General features: G+C 36.1%; 1 protein-coding gene across 3 annotated transcripts; it reads left to right on the top strand.

Moving 5' to 3' along the window:
* The first annotated feature begins 322 nt into the window (after window positions 1-322).
* LOC111261255 (sorting nexin-24) lies at window positions 323-14,647 on the top strand. Of its 3 annotated transcripts, XM_086968626.1 has the most exons (6): window positions 326-711; window positions 1,392-1,518; window positions 3,422-3,568; window positions 5,931-6,074; window positions 10,730-10,829; window positions 13,697-14,647. In XM_086968626.1, exons 3-6 carry the CDS (start codon window positions 3,431-3,433, stop codon window positions 13,876-13,878), a joined length of 564 nt encoding a protein of 187 aa, XP_086824752.1. In that variant the 5' UTR covers window positions 326-711; window positions 1,392-1,518; window positions 3,422-3,430; the 3' UTR covers window positions 13,879-14,647. The 3 variants fall into 3 exon arrangements, with proteins under 3 accessions (XP_022690335.1, XP_086824752.1, XP_022690334.1); XM_022834600.2 differs by lacking the exon at window positions 1,392-1,518 and having other exon boundaries at window positions 323-711; window positions 13,681-14,647; XM_022834599.2 differs by lacking the exon at window positions 1,392-1,518 and having other exon boundaries at window positions 327-711.
* The last annotated feature ends 375 nt before the right edge of the window (window positions 14,648-15,022 follow it).

Genomic DNA, 15,022 nt, shown 5'->3' on the forward strand with positions numbered 1-15,022 from the left:
ATTTATGATAATATGATTAGTTTAATGTAACCTGAAATAAATTCAAAACCAGAAATTCAATAAATGTTTAAAGTTAGACGCATGGAATTGCTTGAGCATTGCATGAAAAAGTTAATTTTCAACACAAAAACAACGAGTGTATTTCAAAATTTGAATTAAAAATTCATATGTATTTAAACTTATAGCACAGTGATAAAAGCTTTTGAAATAGATGCTGAGAATTGGTTTTTATATGAAACATGATATCTAAACAAAAATATTTATTATTATACGAAGAGATTTTCGAAATTGTGCCAACAAGCAGGACCAGACGATGCAAACATTAATGACCATTTAATGATCTTTCTCGTTCACTGTCGAATAGACGCTCTGTCTCACTGGCGAAGCTTCGTTAGATTGTGTAGAGGCGTACGCCTATTAATTTAATGAATCGCTTTCACGTACTTTCAGCTGCGTTTCGGCCTCTCCTATACATTACATACAGCTCATATACCTATATTTATAGATGCAATTTTAGACGTTATTTTAGTCCTATTTAGTGCATTGCGCATATTTCCCATGTATTTAATATGTGTACATATTTTTATCAGTATGTGCCTCCAGTGTAATTATTAGAGTATATTGATATATCGGAGAGCTGCTTTGAAGAAGTAAAGCTAAATAGAAAAGGCTACGGAATCATAGCGTTACCAAAAAAAAGGGCCCAAACCGGTGAGTTTTGTTTACCTCGTTGGTATAAGTACGGTTTTTCGAGGAATTCACTATATCGATAAAAGTTTATTTTTCAATCAGTTTTGAAGCTTAATTTCATTACCATTGTACCACGTATATATTGGCAGTAATAATATTTACTAATTACTAACACTTAGCTAACTATAAGCGTTAGTAGTACGAGGTTTTCAAAGAGTATATTCGTAAGTATTTATTACTTTAGTCATTTCTTGAATAGTCGTTGAGTCAGAACATGATTTTATTATTGCTCTACAGAATATACTGAAAAAACCGACAAATGTTTAGTAATTTGATTAATTATAATATCGTTTTCTTGCCATCCCATGATTCACATGCCCTCTTTACTTATATATTTACTCATGTCGATATACATAATAAAAGGAAAATTATATATACACTGATAGTTGCTAACATCGTGTGAATTTTATTTCACTTCTAGGCTTGGTGTATAAGCTAGTAAGCTGATTCATTAATCTTATTTTGGCTGAAATTAACCTACAGTACCTAATTTTATATATATATAAATGCAGCTCCCACTTGGCTTAAGCTGTCCTTGTTCCTTGCAAACCAAATGATGAAATATATGATTTGCAAGTCCAGCTATAAAGCAACTTTTCTGACTGAATGTTTCGATCTACCATCAATAATTGCGGATGTAGTAAGACGAAGGATATATTTCCGTGTTCTTCATTATCTGCCTATCTATATTATGCGATATGTCACTGTTCCGCGTAGAAAGGACACTTTGCGGATATCTTCAAGAAACCATGAACTGTCAACTAACAGGTACGCTAAGGTGTTTTGGGTTGGAGTGTGAAGACCAAGTGTTAATTTTAAGAACCCAGCTACAACTCTATCTGTCATTGTTAAATCTCGAATTAACTTTAACCGGATGATCCGAATACCATAAGTGGCAATTAATGCTGTTCTCAAATTGAATGACATTATTGCAGAATCCACCAATAGCTTTTGAGGATACCCAATATTGATTACTGTTACAATTCCTTTCTGATGCCTTTTTTGGTATGTGTTATATAAGACCTTCGAAATGTTGTTAAGATTAAGCCTAAGTGTGTAAAAGTTGCCTGTTTTCAAGCTTGCTCCGTCAAGGCAAAATGAATCGGTAGTTGCAAGCCTTCCTTCGTTCCTGAATTTTTTGGCTTGGTTTTTTGCTTTACTTTGTTTTCCGAGACATTTGGGTAAAGCCACTAGCGCTTGAAAGTAAATAACGCCATTAATGGCACACTGCAGAGACCATGAACGATGACTCGAGATATGTGACTTCAAAGCCCTCAATATTTCTCGATCATTCAATAAATATGTACCATTATCGTTACATACATATAATTTTTCATGTCGGACATTTTTCAAAAGCAAAATACAGTTTATTGATTTCCTATATCAGATTACGTAATATCTACTTGAGAGAGCATTCAGCATTTCAGAAATGTAGTATTTTTTTTGCAGTTTTTAGAGAACGTTGGAAACACGTCAAGTGCATAAGTACGTTTATACAGTACTATAACGTCAATTATAATAATATAAAAGAATAGTAGCTATATAATAAATCCACTAGAGAGAATGCTACGTAGACGTTTTGCTCTTCATTGAAGAAGTTTTAAGTTTTTGTATTCTAATGATGTAAACGGTGCCAGGTTTAGGACGATATCTCTAAAGATTCACAAGGCGAACCATGTAGAGAGGAAACTCGGAACGTCCTATGCGCTCAGGTTGTTATTGCCATACTCATGTAAGCTTAAGAATTTTTTTGTCAAAGACTCGTCAGTTTTCCAAATGTGGGTCTAAATAAAATAACTCAGTGTTCCAGAGCCGTACATATTCTTGATAACCTACGACACGTTTGATTCCTTTATTTTGCTAATTTTTCTACCAATCGAAACCTCATCCAAAAACAACTTTAATAGCATTAGCATATATTGTGGTTAACATATATTATTAGTTGCAAACCGATGCATGCCGATCCTATATAAGATTGACTGACATCAAACTACGACATCCTCTGAACCTAAGAAGACAAACCATAACAAATATGCTTTATAGCAAATAATTTAGAGCTATAATTACAACAAAAATCTCTGCATTTTGTTTTAGGTATAGTTTTCAAGGCCTAACTTGGAAACGTAATTCCAAAATCAGACAACTGACCACGGGAACCAAAACTCCCTATATCTTCTAAGACTACTGTGGAGTGGCCCATCATAAATCAGTCACATTTGGCGTTGGAATGCCGTCCAAAGCCAGTTGTACCTAGTGAAAAAACAAACATTTCATGGCTTCAAGATACAATTATAGTGCATTGATCTGGTTACCACAATCGTTTACTTTAAATACTATACTTGTTAGGTCTGCTTAGGAGCGATGCTCGGCACGAATAGTAGTGTTAAAAGCGGTTATATGAAAGCGCTTCCAGCAAGTATAGTCATGCACAAGTATCTTACTCTAGTACGCTAGCGTTTTCCGGCAAGAAATACTTAGTGATGTATGTTTAACAATTAATAGAATAAATTAATTTTATATGTTGGTGCAGTTGGATGTTTTTTTTATTTGTTTTATTGGTAGCATAGTAGATAGGACAAAACCAGTAGGATAGCTTAGCCAGAATGTACATAACTACAAAATATTGAACCCTCTTTTAGATCAAACAAACCTTCTAATCTCTTTTTTCCAGTCAGTAGAAATGAAGATCCTGATTCCCTCTGCCCGGACCACAGAGCAAGGTCACAGCAAGTTCGTTGTTTACACTCTTCTCATCGTGGATAATATCAATCAGGGAAACAGCAACTTCGGACTTTCAATACCAACACCCCGACTTAAGGTAGAAAGTGCTTCATTATGTCAGATATTATTTAGTGCTTTAGGTTAACCACTTGAATCTTCAGGAATGAAGGATCCGGCATAATTTAAATGAAAACTTGAATTTGACTGTTGTTCTAAAATTACCATGCAAGATGAAATGAGGAGACGGTGGAACGCTTTATGATGGCATTCGAAAAAGGTATAAGACCTTTTAGTAGTTGTATAGCAGATACCGTCAGCGGTACTATGTTAACACTGGCAATAGCGTTAGTAAACCAAAATCAAAATATCTGGAACAACAAACTAATGCGTGGTTTTCAGATTATGTGTAACAGTGGGTCGTGTAACCATGAGAACAGGGGAGAAGTCTTAATAACATTATCTGAGCAAAAAGTAAGCGATATTTAATGACTTGGTTATCAGTTCTTGAGAATTTAGTAAAAAAAACAGCTGAACTTCGTTGATTGACAGCCACTATCGGGACAACTTAAACGCCCTCGGTTTCGATGGTACAGCACAATGGAGTTAGATTACAACGAGACGAAAATAATAATAATATATTCGTACCTTTATTTTTTTCTTGGTGTATGGTAGAATATGCATTTTACTAAATATCTTTTGCCTTTTTAAAATGCCAAATGGAAGGTATATAGCGTATACACCGATCAAACAATGTTCGGGCTACAATTTTAGAAGCGTATTTGAATTGATTTAACTTGAATGCTGAATAATTATTTCGCACGTCTAAATTAGAGATATAAATCAATTACTCTATTTAGTATATTCACGGAAAGCACTTATGAATTTGTTGCATCGCTAATATGTGGCTAACGATCCCTGGTTTTACTGTAAATTCCTAGATGGTCAAGTACTTGGAACGTAATCTAATTGACTTAGCCATTCAGCAGGAATGACCTGTAGGATGGTGTATTATGCTGCTGGAGCTGCGCTTTTCCTGTTCAAGTAATGCCATTTTTTGAAAACGATTCTGTTTGGCTAACTCAGATTAGTTACAGAGTGTTTCCCTTTACCTAGTTTACTTTGTGATTCAATATATTGCACGAAGGAAAATGAAAACAACCTTTCGTGAAGTTTTTGTCACTTAAGTTCCATCTACCTCAGTAAGCCCTAAGTACATGTTGGCCCGGTCGTATCTTGTTTGCCTTTCATAGTCCACTCCTTTGACGTTGCTTGCCCACTTTTGCGACGTCCACACATAGTGTATGTTGCCATCATAGAACTTGAATGTTAATGATTAATGATGAGTTAATTATGAAATTCGTGAGTTTACAAACGGTTCGGGGTGGAAGAAACTTGTTAAAGGTTTACGAATAAAAAGTCAATTCTTTTAATGTGAATTGAACTTGCACGGATTTTCTTTTCCTATAGTTCGAGTATGAGTAGAACTCGAAACTGGGAAATCTTGTTTAGTCAGGACCTTCCATGATTATTTAAATCACCTACTACAGAACCTTTTTTTACATTTTGTAGTTATGATGTTTAAACCCGCTTGCGACAAAAAAAGTGGTTTTGGTTCAGGAATTCTTTGCTGCTAATTATTGTTTGCGTCATAGCTGCCACCATTCAGAGCCCAAAAATAAACGTCATCGACGTACATATTAGCCTCAAGAAGAGAATGGATTAAAGAAAAGTTGCTAAAGTAATTAAAAGGTTTCTTAGGTATCGAAATACTTTGACTGCAATACGTTGGGAAACAAGTTTACGGGATCGGAGGATGCTATTTTTGAGCGGAAAAAATGAATTGTGCCAGTTGAGTATATTTTTGTGTACCAACATAACTACTGGAAGTTCCTGACTAGCCCTTGTATGACTTAATGATCCTTTTCGTGGTTTTGACAATCGCTTTTTTCAATACGTTAGCCTACACGAATGTATTGAATTTAGCTTGTGTCAACAAGCTCTTTCATAGAATCTACATAATGTGTTCGACGTAAGATGGTCTTCAACATGCTCACAAATTCAACTTTACTGACATCCAACAATTATCTTGAACATATCTGGTACATTTTTAGAAATAATATATGCACTTTTTAAGTGATCAACTTTCTCTAGCAATATAATGACAGGAATACTCATACGTTTGCAACAAATCATACGACAACGTTGACAAAGGAGTCTAATTTACGAAGCAATGTAACATAGTTGTAATAAATATCCATACTAATTAATTAATTAAAGTTGCTAGCATGCTATAAAAGAAGGTCTATTATGCTGTTGTCTATGTTATCAAATAGGAGGTTGGTGTGATTATGTAGGGCTCTCAAAACGCTGCTTTTCCGAATTTGGTTTACCAAATGTTTTGTCCTCCATATTTTCCAATATCTAACATATGTGCCATGACTTATCTTGCTGTTACGTAGTTGGAGCGTCGCTACAGGGACTTTCACGCCCTGTACAAAAACATCCGTCGACTTCATCCTTCGCTTGAATTTGCAGATTTTCCACCTAAAAAAATTCGCCATCTAAATGATAAGGTCACACAAGAAAGGAGAGTTGCGCTGCAGGTAAGTTTTTGCAACGGCCGAAGCTTTGGGTTATTGACCCACATGAAACTACTTTTTTCTGTATATTAAAAACAACTACGAACTATGAATCTTTGTGGGCACCAACATAGAACGGCTTTTAGCACTGGACATGCGTCTTTGTCCTCAGATTTCAATCACTGTCGAAAGTTTCGGGAGTGTTTCCTCAGGATCGACTTTTATTATCACCACACTTATTCTGCACTGCAGACAATAAGTTTTAATCTATACTGTGCAAGAACGGTGATTGCAAGTACATTTTATCGTTAGAAAAAGCTTCTGATTGGCTGACGTATTTTACGTGAAATGCTTTTAAACCACTTCCAGCGACATTTATCATAACATCGGAGCAACTAAGCTTCCAAGAGTCTCTGGTAAAACTCATAAATAGTTTATCAAGTTATGGCGCTTTGGGTGGCCATTCACTACGATTCTAGGTATAATTCTTTTGTTCCTATATAAAAGACTGCCGGCCATCTCTTTCTAACACAGCACCAGCAGCCTTTATTTTCGTTAACCAATTTGCTGCCATTGTTCCTCACCGAATAATGCCGTTTCGCAAAACAAATAGACAATTTTTAAATAAGATATGGAGATTTGTTTTGCGCAGTAGGAACCGTAGACGTTCCTCACAGTTATTGTTCTGTCACAGATGTTTCGTATATTGAGTAAGGGCCCTAGCACATTTTTTAATCTAGAGTAACAGAGTACATGCTAAAGAGAATTGCAAAATCCTCTCTTAAAGTGCACATGCATAGTCATTTATTTTTTTTAATTGGTTACATAAATCATGGCCTTCAAAAATAAATGATGCTTCGAAGTTCTGTGGTTTCAGTAAAGAAAAAAAAAAAATCTTTTTTGCAAGAGACCTCTGTAGGAGAGCGTACTAAAAATGTGATATGTATAAAAATGTTAGCCTAACTATTATCTTTCGAGCTTGGCTATCGTTGAAACTATCGTTTTCAATTTAAAAGTATAAATAGTTGCATAAATTGTTCTAATTATTATCCTAATTATAATACATTTGGACTTGCGGGTTTCCACATCACTAGGGTTGTTTTTCAGTCCTATTAGGATTATCTGAGTTCGGTGTCTTTTTAGAATCTTCTATGGATTCCTAAAATGGTGGCATGTTTATGTTCGCAGAACAGGCTCTTTTTTTCTCTTTGCACCTTGGCCGATCACCGGTGTACCGGAACTTATGTTGGCGTCGGAATTTTTTCATAGTGTTTACTGAACGCAGGTTCTCTTATCCACTCACTGTTATTAGGTTCTTTCTTTTATCAAAATCGGATGCCAGATTTGCTAATCCGCTACTGGATTGTTGACCTCATTCTCAGTTGAACTGTGCGTTGTTTGCATATGCGTTTACCAGCTTACGTTCATAAAGAATACTGTGGATAGGCCGAAGTAGAAAGCTGGGAGGCCATGTCGATTTCTGCGGTTGCTGTTGCGGCGAATAGCTTCTCCATGCTACACGATCTACTGTTTTATTATGTACTGGTCTAATGAATCACATACTGCAGAGTTCCTTAGAAACAACAACAACTCAATACGTAGCTTCACGTTGAGAAATAGTTCGATAAACGTCGTCCGAGCACATTTCGAGAAAGCATATTTATTCCACGCAGTTGAGAAGTGTTTGTAGTGTGAATGTTTTCATTTGATTTGAGCAACCCTCACTTGAATATGTCCACAATTCTTTCCATTTGGCCCTTGAGCACTCCAGGTAGGACTGAATTGAATTTAATGTGTGTGAACTGAATACCATTGTTTCTCACGAGCGTTGTGGGACAATCACAACATGCAACTATTTCCTTCATAGGTCGGATAGTTACAAGAAGTCGCTCGAAGTCAATTCGATGATATTACGTCGCTCGCCGACAGCATTTTTGATAGCAAGGTTGCTATTCCATTCTGCATGGCAAAGTCAGCGTCAACCATTACTCGAAGTTTACATTTGGGAAACGCTGGGTGTATTTGTGACTGGATGTCTACTGCAGCTGTTTATGTCGTTTTGCGGCCAATTAACGGAAGTCCTAACTAACACTTTTACATCTCATTGTTCGTAAATGACCTGCATGCAGTGTTTTAATACCCTGTTACGAAAAATAGAAAGGAGATCAATGCTTTTGTGAGATAGGAAAAACCCAGCCTAAATCTCCTGTCAGTTCAAGCAGTGGTATTGTTTTCTCCCCGATTCATTCTCGATTTAACCCGGCCATCCGTTTTTAACATACCGTATTATATCTAATAACGGTAGATTCGAACTTGGGGAATTCTTGGATGCTTGATGATAGTTTGAAAGCAAGCTCTAATGTCAACATCGATAGCGGTGGGCGCAGTATCTTCTCCTTGTTTTTGTAAAGCGATTGCTTTGATCCACTATGACAGAGCGTCCACCGACCAAAAATCGGCAGCTTCTCTGTATTTCAGACAAATTTTTGTATGTAGTTGAATACGTTTAGTTGCTCTGGAATACAAAAAGCAATTGCCTATGGTTAGACAATGAGTCATGAAGTTTTATCCGTTCACGGGGTGATGTAACTTTCTGACTGTATGTGATAGCGTCAATACCTATTTTTCTATCTGTGAGCAACTTCCTTTAGAGGGTAAGCGCTCGACTCACATGTTGAAGATTTTTTACATGTTATGAGATTTTGAGTGGGAAATTAAACATTAATCCCTACATTCCGTCAGTCGCAACGGCGATTCCCCATACCAAGAGAAAAACTTACGTCTTTTAGTTCCGGTATATTGATGGTCGCTCGGATTTTTGGCGGAACGTCACAGCTTTCTTGACGTCAATGACAGAACAACAGAATATTTCTCCCATATGTTGAGGAGTAAACACTTGTTTTTCATAGACCTTTAAGCCAAGGATGGTGATACATTTGAGGTACCTCTAATATCACAATCAGATCGTTCAAATATTTGGAAGATGAGAGTGCTTATTAGTTATTAGAAAATAAAATGCGACCTTGGTTCCGAAAGAAAATTAACGTTTAAGCTAATAAGTGCTTTTCACGTTAGTGGGCCTTGACAGCTTACGAGAACTAATTTGATTTACAAGAATGTAGTTCTACACTTTAAAATTGTGGCAAGCTGTCCTTCATTCACCTATTTCATTCTAATGAGAAATAGCTTCGGGTTCTGCCAGCGGTGGATAAGACACAACGATGGTCTTTAAAAACGTTGTTCAAATTCAACCTGAAATTTGCGCATAGTCAATTTTCGAAGCGTTGGAGTTGGGGCAAAAGTATAGTATTGAGCCCGGAGTAGAACCCAGTCTCCTCGATACAGTTCAGCTTTGTTTCAATTTCAAATTTCGACGTAGTGTAGCTTTGAATAATTGCTATGATTATTTCCTGGTGCAATGTAAGTAGATAGCTTTTGTAACTGACGTAGAAGTTACTTGTCGTGTTCGTCAGTTTTTTAAGACTCCATATTGGCGGTAACTTAATCGACACAGCCCACATCTGTCATTTTTGTAAGCTAGAGCTATCCGTATTGGATTATCGGACGCCTAACGACATAGCAGTCACTTTTTTTGGCCGTATAAGTCGAATCAACATGCAAAAAATCACTGAGGTTTCCGATAAAACCATTTTTAGTTGTTTAACTAGTTGGCATATGGTCAGCTGTGGGATGCCAAGTTCTTCATTCTCATTATCGTTAAACACTTAGTTAGACCCAAGCTTATGTAAACTATATATAATGCAGCTGACCACTGATTGGAACGTTTTTGTGTATCCTGGACTCGTAATATCGAGTAATGTCATGTATAGCATTAACCTAGATACTGTCTATCTTTTCGTGTTATTTTTTTCTTAGCTAATCGTCTTTTTTCATTGTTATTTATCTGCATGGGACAACCGTTTCTGATGTTAGGTGCGGTACAAGAATGTTGTTTGAACGAACATCGCTTTGCCAAATGGTCGTTTTCACACCTTGGAGAACGAGCTTGAATGTGCTTCATTGTACGGTGTTCCAATCTTTACTCAATTTTTGACCAATCTGGTTCATTGCCTATCCGATTAGCAAGACGTTTCCTACACAGTCGCAAAGTGTCTTGCGTGTTGAATCGGGCATTCCACTTTCGCACTTGATTGCGAATCGCCAGGCTTCTTCGTGCATCGCGTTACGAAATCTTCGACGTACTTGATAAAACTGTAGATCAGCTATTCTTTTTAAAACTATATGTTACTCCAGCAAGTATACCGTGTTCTTCGCCAAAAAAAACCTGGCCCAAGAATTAATTTAGACGAACTCCGACTGAATAGTCTTTGGAGTAAGAATTTGTGATAAACTTAACAGCTATTACTAAATCCATTGTATGCAATGTGCAGAATGAGCCCAACTGGTCAAAATATAACATCACTCACATATATTATTATTAACGAAATACTACGAATCGGTAATATTAACGAACCAACGTAAGTAAACCAACAACGGCTTTGTCACCTCGCGGCGAAGCCCACGCCAGCCTAAAATTAACAAAGTACTAGCGAGGATCGTTTTGAAGACTAGTTAAGTGTATGAAAAAGTTGTGTTTTATGCTTACCTAGCTGAGGGAGCGTCTAGCCGATAGAAATTACGGTTATATTTTGTTTAACTTCATGACTTTATTATTTTAGGCTTGGATACAAAGTGCTGTGGATATTCTTCTAGCGAAGGACAAACTGCTTCCTACATGCGTTCAAGAATTTCTTGATCTCGATAAAAACAACGTCGCCGGTATGTCTGTGACGCTTTTTTACTTAACGCGAGTTGTTCCATTTCATGTGCAGAAGTTCTATTTACTTTAGAGCGGTGTTCGACACTTTATCTTGGTCGCCTGACGACAACTAAGAAGTATACGGATTAGTCTCCTCAGGCTGAATGTATAATATTTTTGTTAATACCGTGGAACTTATTCCTAACTAAGAATCTCTGGAGGGTCGCAGTTAAATTGTTCATATTATACAATTATATCACATGTTTTGATGACCCTTATTGCGTTTCGATGACTGATCTATTGTTACCATGCAGTGACCGGAGAATACAAGAGCTATGAAAACATCTAGTCGTGTTGAGCTAAATTTCGTTGTATTCGCCAGTTGACTCTACCTGTGTGATTAGCAGTTTGCCAAACATTTCAAATTTAGTTGACTGCATGGCAGCATTTTTTTAAACGAGAATCATAAAGCCCCTATGCATGACGCTTATTTAAGTGACAACCACAGTGTCGTAATAAACTGATCCTTCTTGTAGTAAAAGGTTTTTCAGTAAGTATAATCCACACGTATAAATAGGACAGTATAACATAGTTTAATTAATTTTTCCTTTTAACTATGTTCTTTTTTAACTAATAAGACTATTTTAAACGGTTATTCTTGTAAGCTTATCGTGATATTTGTAGAATTAATTCTACCAATTAACTTAATGGGTCATGAATGTCAAAAATGACTTATTAACCTTCTAGTTATTTCCTTTTTCAATTCAAATACACAAACCCAACATAGAGGTTCAAATCATAACACGAAAAAGCACAGAGTCAATATTACGATGACACGAAGAATCAATATTGTTTACATCAAATTATGATTGAACATTGGGGAAAGGCTTATAGCCAAAATTGAGCAGAATATGATACACTAGCAAATCAGGAAAGAGCGAGAGACGTTTAATCTTCGGATACGTCAGGGAAATTTGAACATGCATAAAATCATATAAATAGCGCAAACATGCATTCCGACGGTAATCCGGTTCTGATAACAGGTAATTTACAAAAAACAGTTATATCCATGGGAATAGAGAGCTTGACGAAGTGTACGGGCAAGCAACCTGTAATTGAGGCAAAGTTCGGGCATAGACAAAAATAATCGGCTATGACATGTTCCTTTTGTCAATTCACAAGTCACAAGTCACAAAACCTCGAGGCGTGCGCAAACCGAGATTCTCTGAGCTTTTAGGCCGATCTGTGTAAGCTGCGTAATTCTATCCAATCGAAACGCGCGGAATTTAAAGGACGCTAATAAAAGCATAAAACTACTTTTTTGAAATGAACTTTACAAGCTAGTAAACAATGTGGTTTGGTGGCCTTGTCCCCCGACAGAAAAAATCGTCGTTTTGTTCTACCACGCACATATTGAGGGTAAGAGATCACCTCGCTCTGCATTGTGCAACGTTTGTTTAGTTATCGTCTATAGAGATTACGTTAAACGTATTTTACTGTGAAGATTAACAATTTTCTTATGACAGGATTTGTAACAACAGCAAAGATACGGGGCAGTGTACTCTTTATGCCCTTGTTTGATCCTTACAACGAAATACCAAAGTAGCCTGTCCAAAATGTCACTCATCGTTGCAAGGGTGTGCAATGAAAAGAATAACTACAGTGTAATACCAAGCTTGGGAAATGGAACTACCACTGTTTACTTACAAATGTGACGTGCTGTACTGCATTTTAGAATTGAAGTCCAAATTATTTACTGAAAAAAAAACTTACTCAAGCCGACATTAGGGAAAGCCAACGTTCTTATTGTAAAGTTCCCTAAGTCATTTCGTTATGTTTATGAAAAAGATCAGTGGCTTAAAGGGGTTTTTGCTAACCTATTTTATCGTAAAGGGCTCTGTGGCAAAGAGCACTTTACCTACAAAAATTATATGTCGCTATGTGTTACCCTTGCTGATGCATGCTTAATTTGGAAGCAGATCTGAACTTCATTAGTAAGTTCAGATCTCCTTATATATATAAATATAACGGAGGGTGTACTGTTAGATGAAACTCTGCAATTAATCTGGTAGCTACAGGTGTGAATTTATGGTGATAGATATAATGAATACGGTTAATATCGAACAATTTAGGATTACCCTGTGTTAAGGTGATTACGATAATTTTTTTGGTTTCATTGGTGCGATTAGTAAGAAAGGGATTGGTACTAAGCTTAAGACTGAGTCTTATACTAAAAAAGATAGCTCACCTCTTCGTACGTATTCTAGTTGAAAATTTAGCTGCGTCAAAATAAACAATACAACATATCATCAAATAGATCCAAATAATTTAAACGTTGTTACATGTTGTAGCAAATCTACTATCCAATACTACCATTTAATAATAACACCCTTTAACACACCTATACGTCAAGTACCCCTAGTGATTCGCAGCTGTTTTGGCACGTCGAGTATGCCACGCATACGTTTTTTAACCGCAATTATATGTAGAAATCAATGGTTGGTATTTTTGTGGATTAGCTTCGTATTATAATATATTTAGCACTATCATTATCAGAGCAGCCTCGCGCGCGCAATTCAAGGATGTTTATCAAATTCTTGATGACAAACGCTGATTAATTTGATTAATTAGGATTGCTTAATGCTGTCAAAGCCCGATCTATGTTTGACGATGTCTTCAATTTGTACTCTTTATACTAATGCGCCCAAATGCCAAGAAATAAGAGTCTTCCATATTTATATACAAGCTATAAAATACCACTTAAGATGTGGTAAATTGTTATAAATGTATAAAAAATAAAAATATAAAATAAAGTGTCTGAAATGCTTGTAAAGTGAATAAATTTAATTGATTGATTCTTTATTATATAAGGTTGTTTTACTTTCAGGATTACTGATCGAAGACGAATATACAGGCGACGGTTCGCGAGACATCAGGAGTAATATGAGACTTAATTCTGTGGGAGATCATCAGCCAATTTTATGCTTTATTGAAGAGCCATTCAAGGACCAGGATTCACCTACTCTTCCCAACATTGTTGTTGACGCTACACTTGATGCCATCTACTAATTAAATTCTACTGTAGTCTTATTTCGTGGGTAATTGCGACCTATTATTATGCAATAGGGAAAATATTTGGTTAGTTAAGAGTAGTGATGTAAATCGGTATTACCGATCGTAGAACCTCAAAATTTGTACGTATATGTGGGATTTTGCAAGAAATGTTGAGTAAGGTTTTAAATTAAACAGTTCACTAACAAGCAGAATTATGTCGCAGCAGAGTGTACATAGGGTTAAAACGTTAAGTTTTTTTAGAAGTGGCGGTTAGCAGACTAACGTAAGCACTATGTGCCCTTTACATTCTATTAAAACAGAAAGTCATATGTAATATATGTGTGTATAAATGTAATAATAAGTTATGATAACATTGTATATTTATAAATTCAATCAAAACGACCTCAATATCATTTTAACTTTGCGTTTTTAACTTGAGTATTAAATGGGCACTTATGCCAGCTTAACATTTTTTTTTGACATATGTGTTTACCATCATACATATGTGTAGAATAAAAAAAATCACAAATATGAATGAGCAATACAATCAGCCACTAACCTGTACGGAGCAAAAGTGATGCATCACATACATAGATGGCTTCTTGGAAACATTATTAAAATTCCGTGACTTATCAAAGCGGGTTTCCTGCGCAAAAATAAATTTTCCTTTAAGTATTTGATATTTGAAGAAAACAACTAGCTATAATTTCTTGTTTCAGATTGTTTATTCTCGTTAATGGCAAATAAAGTATGCGTTACATATGATTTCGCATCTTGCAGAGAACTTGACTCATCCTTGGCTAATATGTTTTATGTTTTGCTTCCAGTGGCAGCGTTAAGCATTGTAAAATAGGGTATTACCGAATCTTAGTCTACGGAATTTAAAAATTTAAATCGATTTTAGCGAGCTAACACATAAATGTACGAACGAGGCGCAGTGGTCTACAGCCAGAAAACAAAGTAGTTTTTAAATTCGTGCCACATCAAGACAATATGTGGCTTGAACCCCGCAAACCGCGAATATGATTTTTGAAGCTTATGCATGCGCAACGACTCGCTGTGTGTGCGCTGTGAAAATAGTTATAACGAAGATTGTTTGCAATAAAGTTGGTCGAATAAGGATTAACAAATTATTTTAGATATATTTTCTACCGAATTT

Source organism: Varroa jacobsoni, unplaced genomic scaffold (genome assembly GCF_002532875.2).
Source record: "Varroa jacobsoni isolate VJ856 unplaced genomic scaffold, vjacob_1.0 scaffold_537, whole genome shotgun sequence".
In the NCBI taxonomy this organism is placed as follows: domain Eukaryota; kingdom Metazoa; phylum Arthropoda; class Arachnida; order Mesostigmata; family Varroidae; genus Varroa; species Varroa jacobsoni.